This window comes from Dryas octopetala, chromosome 9 (assembly GCF_963921425.1).
Source record: "Dryas octopetala chromosome 9, drDryOcto1.1, whole genome shotgun sequence".
NCBI lineage: Eukaryota > Viridiplantae > Streptophyta > Magnoliopsida > Rosales > Rosaceae > Dryas > Dryas octopetala.
Genome location: NC_141374.1, coordinates 10001798 through 10020797, shown reverse-complemented (window position 1 = coordinate 10020797; position 19000 = coordinate 10001798). Strand labels below are relative to the sequence as shown.

Here is a 19000-nt window from a genome sequence, read left to right as displayed (position 1 = left end):
TAGCCTTGAAGAAATACGTCACTGCCTCCATCAATCACAAAAGAAAATTTGGGTTCACCACTCATTGACCCGTTTGGGCTCCACATCAAGCCCATTTAGAATTTGGATCTGGTCGCCTTACCTCTAAATAAAAAATAAGAAAAAGGAGAAAAGTTTAATAAATTCCTTCTAAAAAATTCTCTGGGTAGATACTTAATGGTATGGGGACACGTGTCATGGCGCGAACAGTAATATCCTCTTGGGTATACCGTATACTAGAACCTTCGAATCTTCGATCAAATTGAACTCTCATCTCTCTCTCTCTCTCCCATTTTGAATCGACTTAACATAGAGAGTGGCACCTGGAAGAAACCCCTTCATCGAAACTATTTCGTGCTCAGCCGTCGATTAGGGTTTTCTCGGTTCCCAATTCACTTTCCTCCTCCAATCTCCATTTGTATTTCAAGGTAATACTCCATTTCTAACGCAATCAAAGCTCCAATTCGCAGAAAAACCAAAAGAAAACAAAAACAGAAACAAAAAAGGTCATCTTGTATCGCTCTAAATTTTAATTTTTTTCCTATTTTGGTTCTATGGATTCTATTTGACGATCAGTGAATCAATTCGCAGGGGTTACAGTACCTAGAAAATGCAGGGTGGCAGAGGCGGGCCGGGTGGACCGGGCGGCCCGGGCGGCAGGGGTCCGTTTTTCGGTTTCAATGACCCGTTTGCTGGTTTTGGCGGATTTGGTGGGCTTAGGGGTCAGACGAGTTTGATTTCGAACGTTTTCGGAGGGAGGGATCCGTTTGATGACCCGTTCTTCACTCGCCCATTTGGAGGGGTGTTCGAGTCGAGCTTTTTCGGTAACAATGGAGGCGGAGGCTTTTTTCCAGATATGCAGCACCCAACTGGGTTCATTCAGCATCAGCCTCAGGCTCTGACTCAGGCTCCACAGCAGCCTAGGCAATCGAGGGGTCCAATCATTGAGGAAATAGACTCCGATCACGAAAACGAAGAAGAGGATGGTGGTAATGAGAGAAAAGAGAATCCGCGAAAGCGCGGTGGATCGAGCAATGAACCTTATGTGGTGGAGCCTGATGATGAAGTTGAAACAGGTAGAGTGTTTAGTTAATTGGGTTGCTGCTAATGCTATTGACTTTGGTGATTATTGGCTGTTTTTTTTTTTTTTTTTGGTATTAAAATGGGATATTGATTTTTCATTTCTTCTCTACCTTTTGTTTCAGAGAGGAAGAGAAAGCATTCGCAGTACGGGGACGGCTATAACCGGTTTGGTGTCATGCAATCGCAGCCTCAAGCTCGAAGCTTCACATTTCAGAGCTCCACCGTCACTTATGGTGGTTCTAATGGGGCGTGCTACACTTCATCCAAGACAAGAAGGATGGGGAGTGACGGGGTAAGTAATTTTGAAACATTCATGGTGTTTTTTTTTCTTTTTCCGGGTAACTGTGTTTCTAATTTTCCCTTGTTGTGTGAGCAGTTGGCTTTTGAAGAAAGCAAGGAAGCAGATACTTCTTCTGGGCAAGCAACACACAGGGTATCTAAGGGTCTCCACAATAAGGTATTTATTGGATGCCATTGCCGATGTTTTTTTTAGTGTTTGGATTTCATGATGTTGGTTGTATACTTACATTGAGGGTTCTCTTTCTAGGGCCATTCAGTTACTAGGAAGCTTGAAACAGATGGTAAGGTGGATACAATGCAGACCTTGCACAATCTTAATGAAGGTGTGTAAATTTCTTATGCTATGCTGTGTTTATGCCACAAGGTTTATATGAGTTGCTTTAGCATATAGATACTAACTTGGAGTGTCGGATTGGTGGAATTTTAGATGAGCTTTCTGGTTTTGAAGAAGCATGGAATGGAACTGCTCAAAAACATTTGCCTGGATGGACCGATAAATTTAGTGGTTATGCAAATCTTGGTGAGTTAATATTTGTCTTTTGATTCTATGTGATATCATGTTTGCATTTCAGAGATGGCAAAATATCCTTTTTAAACTTCAGTGATGGCCAAATATTTTGTGCACTTAACTTTTGTTTTTATCATGATGAACTTTCTGATCATTTTTGCTTCTTTACTTTCATAAGCTGTTGCCTGTATGTGCTATTAAATGGGTTAGAATTCATGATGACTCCTTCTGGGTGAATTTAAAAAATTCTTTCAGATTTTTCGGTGTATTTGTGTCTTGTTACTGTGTTTATCAAGATGTTTGTAAGTTGTTTGCCTCATTTCTTTTGCATTAGGAACCTGAAATTTACTCAGGGATGATGAGAGTAGTTGTTATGCATGTTACAGAATATAATATTACCAAGCATGCCAGTGTCTGGTGTCAGTTCATTTAAGAACAATGCTTAGATGCTCTCCAGCATGGTAGCATGAACTTATTTGTAAGAGGCTGCATTTGCATATGTAGCTGGTGTGTTAAATGTTGTTGATTGTTGTGCATGCTTCAGTTGGGTATCCTTGGGAAGTTCTGAAGTATGCTTTGCCAAGTTACAGTCGGCCACTTGCCAATTCTGTGCACAGTGCACTATATTTGAGGTGTTCTGTTTTGTGGTATTAGCTATCAAGGTTGGGAATGAAAATTTTCTTCAGTTATTCCTTTCAAGGATGCCAATACTGTGAATGCAGGGATATTTGATGCTGCTTGGCACCCAGGATGTTTTTGATGATTGTAATGTTCTTGCTATTCTCTATTGTTGTAGGAAGCAGCAGTGGACATGGGCACGCTAGTCGGGGAGGTTGGGCACTTCCTTCCAACGAGGTTTCACAGAACCCTGGAAATGGGATACAAGATGCAAGAGACATGGCAGGATCTACTCGCTCACAGCAGTCCGGTAGGATGAGAGCAGATGTTGGGGACAGGAATGGTTATCCTCGTGGGGGAGCAAGAGATTAAAGCTAGCACAGCTTGGGGATTGTTATATTGGTCTCCCTCCACGTCTTCTTTTTTATCTCCTAGTAGTTGCACAGGGTTGGTTGCATATTGGAGAATGCAGATTTGAGGTTGTGGTGGCAGGACGTCAGTAGTTAGTAACAAAGTGCTCATGTATATCAACTTTTATTGATGCCATTTGAGATGGATAATTCCTCTGGTCTTAATGAGTTAATGGTGTATCGAATGCCCTTGAATCTTGATATTGAAATTCACTTATTATGAAGACTTAACCTTCGCCAATTCTTGTAGTTGTGAAATAAGGCCTGCGTTGCAATTTCAATTTTTGTATTGATTGGAAATATGTTCTACCTTTCTTGATGGAAGCGGGGCCGATCTTGCGGTGCTGTAACGGAGCTTCAATCCTTCATGTACATTCTTGTGATTGTTTTACATTATTTGAGCTTAACATACTACATAAAATTTGAAAGTTTGCAGTTGTCTAATTAGGTTATGTACCGTCTGAATTGAACCTTTGTGGTTTTAGGCGGTTGTCTAATTAGGTTATGTTACCGTCTATATTAAAATCTTTGTGGTTCTTATCAGACTGAAATTATCAAAATTTGTGTTTATTCTTTTAAAGAGTATAAATATTAGATAACAATATTTCTTCAATAATTATTAATTTAATAAATTTAAGTAGTCAAGGGAAAAACCTCCATATTTTTTTGTAAGAGAAAAAAGAAAACTGTATTCAGTAGTCAGTACTGAGTCTGCTGACGGGTGATTTAGAGCCACACTAAACCCAGACCCAAAATAAGAACGAACAAAAAACAAGTGACCAGAAAAAAAAGAATGAACAAAACGGATATTTAAAATTTAAAACGGTTTTAGGGTTTCTTCACAGCGAAAATGGCGGTTCTGAGAACCACGACGAACTTGATTCTGAGTTTCAGACACATCCTCCTCCAACCATCGTTGTCCTTCTCTCCGTCAATCCCTGCGGCTCTGCTGCGCTCCAATGGCGGAATCAGCTTCCGCTCTGTCCGGTGCGCCGCGTCGGAGTCCGGAGGCGGCGGCGGGAATAAGGTGTCGGCTCGGCTCTCGCAGGCGAACCAGCTCTTGCAAAAAGCCGAGGAGCGATCTCTCGCCGCTGACAGCCAGCCCCCTCCTAAAATCACTTTAGGTATTTCTGCTGATTATTGATTACTTGGGTCTCTTTGCTTTCTTAGAAAATGCACAAATCATTGGTTGTTTTACATGAAACGTTATTTGATCATTTTTGTTTCTTTTTCATGCACGTGAAGACCATGTAACTGTGAGTTTTGCAAGAAGTGGCGGGCCTGGAGGGCAGAATGTAAACAAAGGTCTGTAAACTTGTTTCTTTTTCACTGTGAATTGGATTTTGATCTTCTTTTATTCTTTTTATTACCAAATTGTTATTTTGGCTTTTCTATTGATTGTACAGTGAACACCAAGGTGGACATGCGCTTCAATGTTAAGAATGCATATTGGCTAAGTGAATGGATCAGGGAGAGGATTTTGCAAATGGTTTGTGCCTTTCATCTCTCATGACTTGTGTTCTTAAATAAGAAAAACAAAAAACAAAAAGAAAGAAGATCACTACTAGTACTAACCCTGTCAGTCATAGGTTTGAGATATGCTCAAAACACATAAAAGTGGTGGCTGCTATATGCTTAGAACACATAGGAGGTTCCTCGGGTGAGGGAATCCCTGCACAAAATTATGACTAATTTGGAAAAGAAATGACCAAGAACTGATGTGATGCTCCTTGCCTACCCATATCTCATTGTACTCGACAGATGTGAAACTTTACGATATTTTGGTGGAAAATTTTGTTCTATTAATTATTTGGGAAGGTCTTCTTGATCCTCATCAATCATAATGGTGTTGCAGACTTGCAGCCAAAAATGCCTCGTACCCACAAACACATGTTAACTTGAGTGAGAGAGAAAGAGGGAACTGGAAATGGGGAAAGAAAAGTTACTCTAGAATTGTTATTGCAGCCTTGATATTTTTTTACGGGTCCCATACTGTATTTGTGATTATTGTGATATTTATTCTTCACTGTCCTGGGTTATGAACAGGAGAAAAATCGGATCAACAAGGATGGGGAGCTTGTGATTTCTTCAACAAGGACTCGCACGCAGAAGTAAATTTCTTTCCTCTTCTCCTGGATGTTATCAATTTTGCTTATGTTTTGCCAATGCATTTGGTTTATGCAACCATTCTTCCTCAGGGGTAACATTGAAGATGCTCTTGAAAAACTTCAGGTACTACTAAAAATCAATATTTATTTCTTATGTTATTGTGGGATGATAAATTAGTGAGTAAAGATCAATTTTGAGAAAAGAATTTCCTAGTCTTTGGCCATTCCCCAAACAATTCTAATAAATTAGTGAAACAGGCGATCATAGATGCTGCTTCTTATGTCCCACCTCCTCCCTCAGAAGAGCAAAAGAAGAAGATTGCTAAAATGTGAGAGCTCTTTTACCATCTGTGTTTGCAAATTCATTACCTTTGGTTTTGCTGCCTGCGTCTTCACAATATCCCTTGTACTGTATATTTTCCATGGTCTTAGTTATTGTCTCTGTATTTTGCAGGGCAGCTATTGGGGAACAAAAACGCCTTAAAAGCAAGAAGGTACTTTCAGACAAAAAGGCATTTAGAAGAAGTCGAGACAGTTGGGACTGACTGGCTGTACTGTATAGCCATAGTTTGCTGAGAGTCCTGTACATGTTAGTTCACTCTCTACTCACTCTCAATTCAGCATTCATTTAGTTGTCACTATTTTGTTTAGGTGACTAAATATCTTTCCTGCAATTTTGATTGGTGCAGAGGTCAATGCAATTCCAATTCTATGACCATATGGAGAAACAATTCAAGTGATTTGGATTAAAGACCAGACTACTGAATAATGGTGAAAGTACATTGTCCATGAATAATGGTGAAAATAGTAATATCCGGACAGAATTACTTCTTTTGATGTAAGATGATAGATCAAACAGTCAACAGGATGATGGCTGCTGTGAACATACTCTTTTGTTACATTGTATGTGATATTCAATGCTATATGGGGTTATAGGGCTTTCCATTTGCTTTGAAGAATCATGATAAGCACTGAATTGTAAGATTTGCAGCATGCTATTTTCGCAAAGACTGAAATATTCTCCTGCTGCCATAATTATACATTGTTTTTGGGAAACAAAATTTTGAATTGATTTTGGAAAATGTTAAAAGAGTTATGTACTAAAAAATCACCATCTCTTTGAGCCAAAAAGCAAAACAAAAAAATGTTGAGGATGCATTTCTAATTGACTTTCATGAGGAAACTATATACAAGTCTTGGGTTGGGTCCATAGTCCAGACTCCAGAAACAACTACGTACAAACTAAAGTGGTATAAAAAAGAAAACAAAAACAAAAATGTATTGTAGAATTCACTTTCTGATAACATGTTCCTCCCCTGAGTTTCGATCAACATGCTTAAACCACCTCCTCTCTCTCTTCTCTCCCTTGTTGCTCGACGCCCCCGAAGTCCCTCCTCCGCTGCTCGACACGTGTGCCATGTCCAAACCCTCCCCTACGGGCAAGAACACCGACCTTACCAAACGCCGTGACCCACAATCAATCACACTCCGCCACCTGAAGCTTGAACCGCTCTTCGAACTCGCGTTCTTGCACACCAACACGGCCCCTCGGCTGCTCAGCCTCGCCTGCCTCAGCACACGCGGGAACTCTCGGCGCGTGCAGTCCACGACCAGAAAATCAACCCCCGCCAGCTCCGCCATGACCTCCTCCGGCTCCCCGACAGCAACCTCCGGCGACATCCCCGCATCGCCCATGGCGGTCAAGTACTCCGACCTCGACTCTTCGTCCGGGACCACGCACACGTGTCGCCCGCACGTGTGGCGGCTGGCGATCTCGAGGCCAATGCTCGTCGCTAAAACCCCTCCTTGCGACCACGTCTCGACGATGAACTTGGCGTTCCAGCCGGCGGCCATGGCCGAAACGAGCTCTGCTACCCCCGATTCGTGACCAACCTCGCACTGCGAACAAAACCCAGATGAGAATTCATGAAATTGATTTACGGGAAGGAAATGATTTTGGGGATGAATGAATTGCTTACCGATCGAACGGTGTCGATGTAGGCTTTGGCTGCTGTTTCTGGGGACCAAATCAGCTTCATTGTGCTCTCAACTCTCTTTATCTCAAACGGGTTTTTAAGTTTTAAGCTTCTTCTTCTCCTTCTTCTTCTTTTTCTTTGATGTGAAGTTGAAAATGTGGATTGGAAGCGGAGTTCAAGTTGGGCTTTTATTTGGGGAGAGACTTAAGACTCGGAGAGAGAGAGAGAGCAAAGGTCCTACAAAGGGTACTCGTGGACCGTTGACATGTCCGACGTGTAGATTGGGATTACAACAAGGGTTCTAGTGTGCATTGTTGTGTACAACTGTTGTGCAATGACCACCAACCTGGTTTTCAGTGTCCTTTCTATTTATGTGCCCCCTTTAAAAGTTTAAATCAAATCAATGCAAAGGTTGGAAGTTACAAATTGCAATTTTTGTCGCAATCCCTAACATTACTCCTGCCACAATTCAGCTTCAAGTACGGACACCTACAACATTCTAATTGATAGTTTACCGTATAACATACAAATACGTAGGTCACTATACAAATACGTATAACACATGAAAAGACTCACACTCATTCTTTAACCAAAGCACATATGTCAAATTTATGTAGTTCAGTATATAACATACAAATGTATAGTTCAGTTTTAAGCATTTCGTTTATGGCATAAATACTGTATGGCATCCAAATTTATCTCTCACAAATAAGTTTTGTCTCATTGGTTGCCTTAGGAATATGTATATAGCAGTCCTTGATTTTTCTCCCCGAAAATGATGGCTTCACCACTAAATAGCAATGCCTTAATGCCTGCCCACAGTCCTCTTATGTCTTATCACAATCTGATTTTACATTTGATTGAAAAGGCAGAAAACTTTTATTCTTGTACGGCACTAGCAAGTAGCAACTAGGGAAGGCTATCAAATACCATGTTCGTTAAAAGTGTTAAACAACTGTTTTAATTGATTCGATGTTGAACCATGAATTTACTACGAATCATTTTCATTTTCAACGCATTGCTCACCTCCCAAATTCTAATACATTTGACCCAAAAAATAAAAATTGCCTCAGCGATGATGGTACTATGGTAGTACTTACTGTCAATTAACAAGACCAATAAAAAATATAAAAAAAAAAAAGAAGAAAGAAAATGGGGTTTTAATTTATTTAGGGGTGGTGGTCTTATAAAAGTGGGGTATGTAAAAGTGTGAAACGGTCAACTAGGGACAGTTGAGGTCACCGCTTCCGTAAACCAAGCGAAGCACGAAGCCCAAGGCATTAGAAGGTCAACGTCAGCCTCCACCTGCTGTTGACGTCAAATCTTTATCGCTTCATTCTTATTGGAAGGTGTTGCTACCACGTCACAAGTGGACCACTTCTTCAGCTGATGTGGAAGCACCTGCCTATGGGAAATAGTTTTTTTTTATTTACACTCAAAGCATTGTTATCTTCATCTTGCAGTCTTATTACTCTGAATTTCCTCTCTTTTTCCTTTTAATTACACATAAGGCTGAAGGCCAAAGGAAAAAGGCTTTTTTTTTTTTTTTTGAGAAATAGAATATTATAAAGTTACAACTTACAAGTGACTTTTTCTATTATTACGCATTCATTTTTTTTTTTTTTCAAAAAAGGTGTCTAGATTCTCTAAGCAGCTATCAAATCATTTTTGAACAAAGAGAATGGACCGAATGGTGAAGCCAGTAATTGAATTCAAGGCCACACTTCTAGATGTTTTTGAACCAAATAGGGATTATAGGTGGCAACCAAATACCAATGAAACACTTTATTGGCGTAGAACGATTCTCTCCAAACCTTTATTTGCTTTTCTTTTCTTTAGCTAGTAATTCTCTCCTAATTTATGTCTCAACTCTTAACAATATGAGTTATTGTTATTCATAAATGCATGTGGATCCTAATTAGTTATGCCAGTGAGACACATATGTATCAAACTATCAATAGCTTAAGCATTCTTGATAACTTTAATTTATATATATTTTATAATGTTAATTAATTAGCAATACCTAAACTTTGCATTTGTATGAGCAATACATGAAGATAATGATTTATTTTATTTAATCATTTCAAATTCATAATATCATATTCTATCTGATCATTCTAAATCCAATGCTAATACATTGTAACTTATATCTTTAGGATTCTTAGAACCAATCAAAGCTTATTATCAAAATCCAAATTTAGTTAAACTGATCAAATATAATGTTAACAAATACATAAAATGTTGTATTTGTATGAGAAGAAATACACGAATATCAAATGATTTATTGTATTTAGTCATTTCAAATTCATAATATTTCAAATCTAATTCGAATACATTGTATGAATTCATTTCAAATATTCCAAATCAGATACATTGTATCTAATATTTTTACCACCCTAACCACCACTAGCAAGCTTATTATCAAAATTCAAATACATGCTTTTAGATCTTTTCAGGAATCAACATCATTTTAAAGCCTCACCATTGAAAAAAAAGAAGAAGATAATATTAATAATAATAATAAGGATAAATACTCACCTTCCACAATTAAAGGGATTTTGACCTTGCTTAGTGAAATTACAGCTCAAAAAACCACAAATGCAAACAATTCTAATGCAGTCATAGCCTAATTAGTAGTCACTTTCATGCCACCTTTCAGATCAGGTTGTATAATTCTCTCCATACTTTCTGTCCATTTTTATATGATTAGTATACAAAGTCGGTCTGCAGACTCTGCAACCAATAACCATAATTAGGTAAACTTTCCCCTAAATTTATAATTAAACGATAGATAGACAAACATGGATTAGATTGATGCTAGCTGCTATATATTGTTAACTTGCACTGCAAGCTAACACAAAGATTCCGCTAAGCACAATAACTTGTCTAAGGAAGCTCTAGTTGTTAGTCAACTTTAAAATTCTAGGGTTCATGAATGTGACCTCTAATTAATTAAACATTTAATTAATAAAAATGAATTAGACACAACTTCTAATGATAATCCAACCTTCTTCTTTTTTCTGGGTCCTTCTAATTTAAAAATTATGAAATATTAATGAGTCAAACTATAAATATGGATATAGATTTTGGTGAATGAATGGTTGTCTAGTTAGCAATAATTATCATTTAAGAAATCTCCTACAAAATTAATATGCAGTCCACGAAATATGAGCCCATGAAAACATAAGTGGTTGCAGATAAAACATGAAGACAACTTAGTATAGAAGGGATTTTTGTCCTTCTTCAGACCAAAAAAGAGATATTTTTGTCCTGCTTGCCCATTTTTCCCCCTTCTAATTAAATATTGTTTATTGGAATAAAACAAGAGATACGTCCGAACAAAATTATATCTTGCGGAAGAAGTAGCACAATTTATAGTCAAACACGTCTTGAGATTTTTGGGAATTCTAACAAAAATGAATACACAGTCATTTGGTGAGTGAGTCTTCAATGGGGCATGCGCTATACATGATTTAGTCGTCATTTGGTACATTTGTGTTAGCAAAGCTATTAACTTAATTATTTTATTAATTATATTATATTTTATTAATTCAGATCGTCAATTGAGAATTATCTGCACATAAAAAAAAATACAATAAGAAATAAGCAATACATACGTTCATAGCTTCTCATAAGAGAACCATGACTAATTTTGAAAACAATTTAAAACACTTTCAGAGTTAAAGCTCAAAAGGAAATTGCATTAAAAGCAAAACCTTAGACGCGATGATATGGGTACCCAAGTTCATATACTTACTTCATGATCGCACCCAAATAGACAACTACTAATACCGAACAAACAAAAAAAGGTTCGGCCCTGCAGTGAGAGCATTCATTAAAATGGTGTGTACCCATAAGCTAGTCTCCACAGTAGGGGATTACCTCATCCGTACAAACTCTTTGGAGATTTAGAGAATGGAGACTCAAGGTCATGTTCCAACATGCCTCTTACGTACTCTTATATCATCATAGTAGTAAACAAATTGCGAAAGTAATAGCATAAGGCATAAAACGAAACAATTTCGCAATATTAAAAACTTTAAAAATCACACACACACATACAAAGTCCTGTTAATCAAGGTGTGAGATTCTCCTTATATAGTGTCCAAGTTTAACCTTTGGAGTGCACTTTCACAATTCTTGCGTCCAAAATCTTCTCTCTGGATAATTGGAGATCCAAGAATTCTGACATGAAATAATGACTTTAGTCAAAAGTTAATTTGGCATAACATTTCCTTTTTTGTTAACCCAAACTCACAAGTTCGTATTAAGTTTGTGTGGTATTATTAAAAAGGCTTAATTATCGATTTACCACCCAAAACTATAACTCATTCCCACTTTACCACCTGAAAGTTTTTTTGTCCCAGATTACCACCTGTAACTTACATCCATGTCCCATTTTACCTTGTTCCGTCAACAATTCCGTTAATGCTGACGATCTGGCCGTTAATGCTGACGTGGCGCGCTAGATGTGCGCCACGTGTCACATCTTTTTTATTTTTTCGCATTTTTTTATTTTTTTATTTTTATAAACTTTGAAAATTCATTAAAAATAGCTCCGAACTCAGAAAAATACACGAAAAATTCCTACGGACTCGTCTTGACTAGCACTAATTTTCTATAAGGTTAAATTACCAATTTGCCCTCTAAAAATTTTCAAAAAAATTAGAAAGTCCAAATTTATTTCTAAAAAATTAAAATAAATTTTCCTCTATTAAATAAATTCTAGAAAAAATTCTAGAATTTTCGTAAACTCTTGGAAAAATTCTCAAAAATATTTTGAAAAATTACCAAAAGCTTGTTTTAGAGAATTATTTCGAGACTTTACAGAAATTTTAAAATTTTTATAGAATTTATTTTATAGGGAATTTTATTTTTCTCTAAGACCGAGAGGTCTTTTGGGTAGCAAGTGTTCATGAGAAAGGTAATGTTAGTTTTTAGAAGACTAACGGTACAGACCTCATATTTTTTGGAGTTCGGGAGATTATTCTATGAATTTTCAAAGAGTCTAGAGTATTTTAATTTTCTAGAAATAAATTTGGACTTTCCAAATTTTTTGGAAATTTTTAGAGGGAAAATTGGCATTTTGACTCCATAGTAAATTAGTACTAGTTAAGACAAGTCGGTAGGAATTTTCAGTGTATTTTTCTAAGTTCGGAGCTATTTTTAATTAATTTTCAAAGTTTATAAAAATAGAAAAATCAAAAAAATCAAAAAATACAAAAAAGATGTGACACGTGGCGCACATCCAGCGCGCCACGTCAGCATTAACGGAATTGTTGACGGAACAAGGTAAAATGGGGCACGGATGTAAGTTACAGGTGGTAATCTGGGACAAAAAAACTTTCAGGTGGTAAAGTGGGAATGAGTTACAATTTTAGATGGTAAATCGATAATTAAGCCTATTAAAAATTGTCATCCCTGCCAAAGATAATTGGACATAGGACACGAGCACTACGGGCTTAAAAAATGAGGCCTGAAGGACAAATCTTATCACACGCTATGAGATAAAGAAGCCCAGTTTGAATGAAAGACTTGTTGGGACTGATCTTGCAGCCCAGTTAACCACATGCGCCATCTCCCGCAGGAGTTAACCGTTCTGGCTCGTTCAGGACTTTCATCGAACACTTACAAATCTCCACCTTAATTGCAAAGTACCGCCTTTAAGCATACGTGGCGAAAGCTCCACAGCCGACAAGCACACGTGTTCACCACCCAACTTCACTTGCCACCACCATAGCCCATACCTCCCTCTTCATCTTCTTCTTCCTCTTCAAAACCTCTTCGCTCCAAGCAAACAGTAATAAACAGTTTCAGAGCAACAAACAATGAACCGTTTCAAACTCTCCCTCCGATTCCCCAAATCCATTTCCTACAGTTACAGAGGCTGCCACAACAAAACCCAGTTGGAGAATGCTGGGCAGCTGGCCTCGGTCCTCAAGAACCGGGCCGTGGTCCGGTTCCGAGGTCCAGACAAGGTCAAATTCCTTCAGGGGCTGTTGACCAACGATGTACGCAGGTTCGGTGAACCCATGGGTGAGAAGACCTCGACTTTGGTCACGCCCAATTTGCCCTCTGTGTCTGTACCCCCCATGTACGCGGCGCTGTTGACACCCCAGGGAAGGTTCTTGTATGATTTCTTCTTGTATAGCCTGCCTAGGCCTGAGTCTAAGCTTAATCGGACCGGTTCGGGACCCGGGTCCGACCCGGATGAGCCGGTGGAGATCTTTGCGGACGTGGATGCTTCGGTCTTGGATGAGCTACTGGACACGTTGAAGAAGTGAGTTTTTGTTAATCACACACTTTCTCTAGCTTTGTTTTTCTTAATAGGACTATTTTTGAAGTGGGGTTTTGTTTGGAAATGCTTCTTTCATTTTCCATTTGGATAGAAATGTAGTTTTCATTTTTTTGGGTACGAAATTTAGTTTTGATTAGAATGTGGTTGCATTGCTTTAATGCTATATAAGTATGATAAGTTAAATGGGCAATGGGATAGCTAGCTTTGTTGTATGTAGGTTGAAGAAGCCATTTTGATAAGTTGAAAAGGGTATTGAGGGGTCATTTCTTTAGCTGCAAAGTTGCCTTCTACAAACTTATTCTTATCTTGTAACTAATGACTCTGTCAAGAGGGTTTACCATCAGTGGTAGTTTCTTCATTTTGAAGTTTTTCTAAAATTTCACCACATGTAATTTGCATCTTAGAGGTGAATACAGTAGCTGGTTTAGTAACATTAAGTCATTCCATTTGTGTATCTCTTGCCATATGCTTTGTAGGCATACTGCTGTTACCGAGTCTTGGTTCAATGTCTTAGGAATATGATCACATCATTTGTATGATGTCTCTGCTTTCTTAGCCTCGCATGTTTGCCTTTCTTTGGACATTGGACTTACCAAGTCTTCAAGATTGCTTTGGGAAGCAATTGGCTCATTTTCCTTTTTTAATACTTCATGAACTCTGTAATATAGGTCTGACTTCTGTTTCCTTATTATGTTTTTTGCAGATACCGTTTGAGGGCTAAGGTTGAGATCGAAAATGTGGCAGAAGAGTTATATTGCTGGCAGCGTTATGGGGGAAACCTCTCTGAGACATCCTCCTCTACAGAAGAACCAGAGGCTTCTAGTGTTGGCTGGGGTGCTGGTGTTGATCGTTCAGGCATGTCTGCTGCACGTGGGGGTCCTCTTGGATGGCAGTGGTTTAAGGATCCTAGATTGGATTGCCTTGGTTTCAGGGGAATCTTCCCGTCCAATACAACACGTGAGTGTTTAACCTTTTGCTGCTTTTGAGATTTTGATGTGTTTACAGCGGCACAAACCTTTTTGTTGATTAAGCTACATTTTTTTTATTGCAGCACCTTTGGTTGAAGCTGACAAAGAAACAGATGAACAGAATTACCTTCTATGGAGAATAGTGAATGGAGTTGCAGAAGGCTCAACTGAGATCCCTAAAGGTGCATCTTTACTTCCAGCTTGATGGTATACTTGGACTTTCAATAATAGCTTATAGAATGCAAATATTCTTTTGTTCTCAATTTACATGGTAACTTTCTGGCCCTGCGATCTCAGGGTTTGTGACATGTATTTTTACTTCAGTGATTCCATTGTGTCCTGGAATTTTGAACTATTTTTTGATATGTTTGTGTATTCCCAGATTCTCCCTCTAGTTCTGTTATTATCCAGTCTGAACTTGTTATTATCATGTCTAGGCGAGGCAATTCCTCTTGAATATAACCTGGCGGGTCTAAATGCAATTAGCTTTGACAAAGGGTGTTATGTGGGCCAAGAGCTTGTAGCTCGTACGCACCACCGAGGGGTCATTCGCAAACGCGTGCTTCCTCTAAGATTTGTTAAGGACAGTGGAGAAGGTAATCAACCTTCCAACTTTAACTTTCATACTTTTGTTTTTTCTGTATATTCCAATCCTTACCTTTCTGTTCTTTCAGAAGCGGAGCAGAAAGTTGCTCCTGGTTCGGAAGTGATTAATAGTGTATCTGGCAAGAAAGTTGGTACTGTCACAACTCAACTTGGGTGTCGTGGGCTCGGTGTCTTGCGTTTGGAGGAAGCCTTCAAAGGATCAGGTGCATTGACCATACAAGGACAGAAAGACATAAAGGTTGAGGCTATTAGACCAGATTGGTGGCCTGCTGAATGGTTTCAAGAAGAACATCAAAGTGCAGTTGCTTAGAACGGTGGTGTTGCCCTCAGTGGACTTTTTGATCCTGCATATCGTTGTTATAGTGTCAACAGCGAATGTACTTCTATACATTTATTTATTTTGCTGAAAGAAAATAAAAGGACATGTTTGGAGAAAGATGATGTATTATTATATGATTTATATCTAGTGCCAAAAGATGATGTATTATTTATTTATTTATTCATTTATGTACCAAAAGGTGTTTTGAGATCCATGTGCCAATAGTTCAGTTGATTTTATCTCTTCATTTTAAGTTTTTAACTGCATGAGGTTGTAAGAGTTCATGTTCAATGATACCAGTAGTACAATATAGGATCTGAATTTGTCATTTTGGTCCTTCTGAAGAGAAAAGGACAAGCCGCCTTTAACAAAAAGCATGACAAGCCATCACATAGCTGGTAGCTGAAGCTGCTTATTAATTATTATCTAACTAACATTATACATGACTAATTAAGCAATCAGCACAGGACTTGCGAGGTACCAGTTGCAGGCTACATCCCTAAATTGAGTGCGAAACCATGTTACAGATGGAATAAATAGTCACATACTTCTTTTCTATTCCCCGGACCCTTTACTGCATGAGGGCTTGTAGCAGCTATCCATTTAGCTAAACACAGATTATTCCAAGCAATTCAGGGAAGTTCTTGTTCCCCAAAAATTTACTTTCTACCACCTACAGTTTAGAGGAAGCCAGTAGTTCACAAACTTCACATGCTCATTTAGTCCTACTCTCCCCCAAGGGTGCAACTATATTGAGGCCTCACTTGCCAGGTCAACATCTGCAGCGGCTTCTTCCACATATGGAAAATAGAAGTATGACATCAGGAACTGACATTGAAGTTGCTCAGCTCCTGAATCACTGCCACCATTGTTGGTCTGTTTTCAGGAAGCTCGTGAGTGCACACCAGTGCCATTTTTCCCAGTGCAGCTGCTTCAGGTTCTGAGAATTTACCTTTCAGGTTGGTGTCAACAAATTCTTCATATTTGCATGATTCTGCAGCCAATCGCATTGAATTATTGAGTTGCAGTTTCCCAGATATAACTTGGAGGACAATGACTCCAAATGCATACACATCACTTTTCTCAGTGAAACGACCAGTGGTGATGTATTCAGGAGCTAGGTATCCCATGGCAGCGCTTGTTTTCAGAGTAGAGAAGACAATGTCATCGGCAAGCAGCTTAGGAAGGCCAGAGTCCATTATCAATGGGTTAAACTGCTGATCAATGAGAACCTTCTCAACAGATATGTTTTGGTGGATTATGGCTGGTTTATTTGCTTCACTGCTGTGTAAATATCTAATACCTGGTTGGAAAAGAGCATATTTCAAAAAACAGATAGAAATGTGTACACACACACACACACAGGTCATTCGATTCCCTCAAACTAAACTTGCACCTCAAATTTCAAGGGTTTTGAAGAGAGAAGAATAAAGTAAATGAAACAGAAGTGCACAACAACATTTATGGTTAATGCATAAAAATTAAAATCAGGAGTCCTACTGCAACAAAAATAATTTTTCAAGTGGCCTATGAATTGAAGGGTAAAAATAAACATACAGGAACAGTAGTCAATTGTACCTATATATTCCAAAGCATGCTGGCGGTACAGCATTGGGGGAGGAATTGATAAACAGTTTATAAAGAAATAAATTTTTTTAATGAAGATGACTTACCTTTTGCAATGCCGTTGACGATAGAGACTCTCTTGGACCAGTCAAGGACTTGGTTCCTTCCATCTTCCACATCAAGATATCGAGAAAGGTTTCCCTTAGGAGCAAAATCATAGATAAGATAACATTCACCCCTGCTCCTAGAGCAGCAGAAACCTTTCAACTTGACAAGGTTTTCATGCCTCAGTGAAAATAATATGTTTAGTCCCTTCCCAAATTCAGCTTCTTCAGATTTGCAGCTGGTCACATTAAGGCTCCTAACAGCCACAAGAGAACCATCTCTTAGAACTCCCTTGTAAACAGAAGAGAACTTGCTCTTCCCCAATAAATTCACCTCAGAAAAGTATTGGGTTGCAGACTCTAAATCTTCCATGTTGAACCAATGGTCATTTAGATATTCCTGGGGCAGACCAATGCCATTTCGCCCATCAGCTGATGGATCCCATCCATTAGAGTACTCAAGACTCACAAGTGGAGATGCACTTTTGCTAAAGAACTCCTTGGCCTGATCAGTGCTAAGCCGACCATCAGAAGGATCAGCTGTATTCCCAATCTTTTGTTTCCGACGCCTATTCCGGATAAGGGCCAGAAATACCGCCCCCACCAAAGTGACAGCGAGTGAAATAACTCCTGCAACAACTGCAGCTTGTGGAAGTTTTGTTGACTTTGTGCAGTGGGTTTGGTTGCAATGAGGTTGGAAGTTTACAGGCTCAGGGTTGGCTTTCGGAGCAGTATTGTTTAAAATTGGTCCAAGTGGTAGTCCATCCACGTTCACTCTGTCCATGTCAAAAGCAGTGCAAGCTCTCAATGTAGAAAACCCAACTCCACATAGGTCTGGGTTGTTCTTGCATTGGAATCCTTCTTCTAATCTTTTTAGAGCTTCATTTTAAATCATTGAAATATGTAATCAGAATGGTTTAAAATTTGCACAACAAATGCTCAAACAATTCATGAAAATAAGTGAGGATGGAAAACATAGACTTACCAGGAGGGACAACTCCAGAAAGAGTATTGTTCTGGATATCTAGGACTTCCAAAGATGGAATACTAGCTAGTTTTGAAGGAATTGTACCAAAGAACTTATTAAAGCTCAAATCAAGCCTCTTTAGCATCCCCAAGAATCCCAAGCTTGCAGGAATTTGACCAGTTAGTCTGTTATGCTGCAAAGCAAGAACACTTAGCCTCTTCAAGGACCCCATCTGTGTAGGTATATTTCCAGTCAGCTGGTTACAACATAGCTGTAAAACTACAAAGACAAGAAAAGAAATTATATATATGGGATTATGCTGAGATTAAAAAACAGCCAAATCTCATACAAATATCAAAATTTATTTTTCTTAGCACGGTTAATTGATCTTCATTTCCTAGAAACCAAATACAAAATTTTCCTCTTCTTTTTCTTCGTTGTCTAAGGGAGCAAATATGATTTAAAAATGACCCAGTTTTGTTAATTCAGATAACAAAATTAAATCAATTTTCCACAAAAAATGGGACCTTTTCACCAGTACAATTCATACCAACAAACCAAAAATGATAGTCCAAAAACAAAGAAATAAGGATATTAATTCATTCCAAAAAATTACCAACCTTGAAGACTAGTCATGTTCCCAATCTCAGGTGGTATGGCCCCAGAGAGATTGTTCACGTTGAGATAGAGGTCAGTGAGCTCAGTGAGATATGAAATCTCTTTGGGAATCTCTCCAGACAAGTTGTTGTAGTGCAGGTACAGACCAGACAAGCATTTGAGCTCGGCCACTGCAGGCGAGACCCTGCCCGAGAGACCCTTTACCTGCAAAGAAATATTGGCCACTTTTTGGTGTTCATTGCACGCCACGCCTTCAAATGACCCACTACATGGATCACCTTCTCTGGTCCAGGACTTCAAGAACCTGTCTTCTGGGTCCAGAGAGAGCTTCAGCTGCATCAGAGCTTCAAGCTCAGCATTTCCTAGAACATGTGGTGGACTAGAAAATGCGAGTAGAAGAAGCAGAGAAATGAGAAAATGAATCCGACCCATTTGAGATTTTGGCTCAAAAACTCAGTCTTGCTCCGAAATTCTTGCTCTTTGGTGCTCACAGTGAGAAACCTATGTCTGTTTTGTGTCTCTAAAGTCGGTAA

The 19000-nt window shown here is 38.7% G+C and overlaps 5 protein-coding genes across 7 annotated transcripts; 3 read left to right on the top strand and 2 right to left on the bottom strand.

Moving 5' to 3' along the window:
* Positions 1–280: 280 nt before the first annotated feature.
* On the top strand, positions 281–3178 carry LOC147273873 (glycine-rich protein). 2 transcript variants are annotated; one of them, XM_086257108.1, is made up of 7 exons: positions 281–446; positions 610–1094; positions 1224–1393; positions 1478–1558; positions 1659–1724; positions 1829–1921; positions 2706–3178. In XM_086257108.1, exons 2-7 carry the CDS (start codon positions 629–631, stop codon positions 2844–2846), a joined length of 1017 nt encoding a protein of 338 aa, XP_086113234.1. In that variant the 5' UTR covers positions 281–446; positions 610–628; the 3' UTR covers positions 2847–3178. The 2 variants fall into 2 exon arrangements, with proteins under 2 accessions (XP_086113234.1, XP_086113233.1); XM_086257107.1 differs by having other exon boundaries at positions 282–446; positions 1649–1724.
* A 441-nt stretch (positions 3179–3619) lies between these two features.
* Positions 3620–5988, top strand: LOC147273872 (Class I peptide chain release factor). The gene is made up of 8 exons (XM_086256606.1): positions 3620–4061; positions 4183–4242; positions 4344–4426; positions 4984–5048; positions 5136–5169; positions 5304–5374; positions 5500–5634; positions 5735–5988. The coding sequence occupies exons 1-7, from the start codon at positions 3788–3790 to the stop codon at positions 5588–5590; spliced, it is 678 nt and encodes a 225-aa protein (XP_086112732.1). The 5' UTR covers positions 3620–3787; the 3' UTR covers positions 5591–5634; positions 5735–5988.
* Positions 5989–6176: 188 nt separating this feature from the next.
* Positions 6177–7184, bottom strand: LOC147273871 (ankyrin repeat/KH domain protein (DUF1442)). Its single transcript, XM_086228441.1, has 2 exons — positions 7025–7184; positions 6177–6944 (listed from the first exon to the last, which is right to left on the bottom strand). Exons 1-2 carry the CDS (start codon positions 7082–7084, stop codon positions 6336–6338), a joined length of 669 nt encoding a protein of 222 aa, XP_086084567.1. The 5' UTR covers positions 7085–7184; the 3' UTR covers positions 6177–6335.
* Positions 7185–12583: 5399 nt separating this feature from the next.
* LOC147273870 (Glycine cleavage T-protein family) lies at positions 12584–15426 on the top strand. Of its 2 annotated transcripts, none has more exons than XM_086227514.1 (5): positions 12584–13301; positions 14023–14276; positions 14371–14469; positions 14725–14883; positions 14965–15426. In XM_086227514.1, the coding sequence occupies exons 1-5, from the start codon at positions 12850–12852 to the stop codon at positions 15201–15203; spliced, it is 1203 nt and encodes a 400-aa protein (XP_086083640.1). In that variant the 5' UTR covers positions 12584–12849; the 3' UTR covers positions 15204–15426. The 2 variants fall into 2 exon arrangements, with proteins under 2 accessions (XP_086083640.1, XP_086083639.1); XM_086227513.1 differs by having other exon boundaries at positions 12589–13301; positions 14962–15426.
* A 180-nt stretch (positions 15427–15606) lies between these two features.
* LOC147273869 (Leucine-rich repeat protein kinase family protein) lies at positions 15607–19000 on the bottom strand. The gene is made up of 4 exons (XM_086256847.1): positions 18470–19000; positions 17868–18128; positions 16886–17761; positions 15607–16515 (listed from the first exon to the last, which is right to left on the bottom strand). Exons 1-4 carry the CDS (start codon positions 18897–18899, stop codon positions 16034–16036), a joined length of 2049 nt encoding a protein of 682 aa, XP_086112973.1. The 5' UTR covers positions 18900–19000; the 3' UTR covers positions 15607–16033.

What these genes read in the sequence shown, in the direction of transcription:
- LOC147273872 (XM_086256606.1), top strand. Translation starts at nt 3,788, where the DNA reads ATGGCGGTTCTGAGAACCACGACGAACTTGATTCTGAGTTTCAGACAC. An exon ending in GGGAGAGGATTTTGCAAATG is followed by an intron (nt 4,427 to 4,983) that starts GTTTGTGCCTTT and finishes GGTTATGAACAG; the next exon opens with GAGAAAAATCGGATCAACAA. An exon ending in AAGAAGAAGATTGCTAAAAT is followed by an intron (nt 5,375 to 5,499) that starts GTGAGAGCTCTT and finishes TGTATTTTGCAG; the next exon opens with GGCAGCTATTGGGGAACAAA.
- LOC147273873 (XM_086257107.1), top strand. Translation starts at nt 629, where the DNA reads ATGCAGGGTGGCAGAGGCGGGCCGGGTGGACCGGGCGGCCCGGGCGGC. An exon ending in TGATGATGAAGTTGAAACAG is followed by an intron (nt 1,095 to 1,223) that starts GTAGAGTGTTTA and finishes CTTTTGTTTCAG; the next exon opens with AGAGGAAGAGAAAGCATTCG. An exon ending in GAAGGATGGGGAGTGACGGG is followed by an intron (nt 1,394 to 1,477) that starts GTAAGTAATTTT and finishes TTGTGTGAGCAG; the next exon opens with TTGGCTTTTGAAGAAAGCAA.
- LOC147273870 (XM_086227513.1), top strand. Translation starts at nt 12,850, where the DNA reads ATGAACCGTTTCAAACTCTCCCTCCGATTCCCCAAATCCATTTCCTAC. An exon ending in CTACTGGACACGTTGAAGAA is followed by an intron (nt 13,302 to 14,022) that starts GTGAGTTTTTGT and finishes TGTTTTTTGCAG; the next exon opens with ATACCGTTTGAGGGCTAAGG. An exon ending in CTCAACTGAGATCCCTAAAG is followed by an intron (nt 14,470 to 14,724) that starts GTGCATCTTTAC and finishes TATCATGTCTAG; the next exon opens with GCGAGGCAATTCCTCTTGAA.
- LOC147273871 (XM_086228441.1), bottom strand. Translation starts at nt 7,084, where the DNA reads ATGAAGCTGATTTGGTCCCCAGAAACAGCAGCCAAAGCCTACATCGAC. An exon ending in ACATCGACACCGTTCGATCG is followed by an intron (nt 6,945 to 7,024) that starts GTAAGCAATTCA and finishes TTTTGTTCGCAG; the next exon opens with TGCGAGGTTGGTCACGAATC.
- LOC147273869 (XM_086256847.1), bottom strand. Translation starts at nt 18,899, where the DNA reads ATGGGTCGGATTCATTTTCTCATTTCTCTGCTTCTTCTACTCGCATTT. An exon ending in GAACATGACTAGTCTTCAAG is followed by an intron (nt 18,129 to 18,469) that starts GTTGGTAATTTT and finishes TTGTCTTTGTAG; the next exon opens with TTTTACAGCTATGTTGTAAC. An exon ending in TTCTGGAGTTGTCCCTCCTG is followed by an intron (nt 17,762 to 17,867) that starts GTAAGTCTATGT and finishes TTTAAAATGAAG; the next exon opens with CTCTAAAAAGATTAGAAGAA.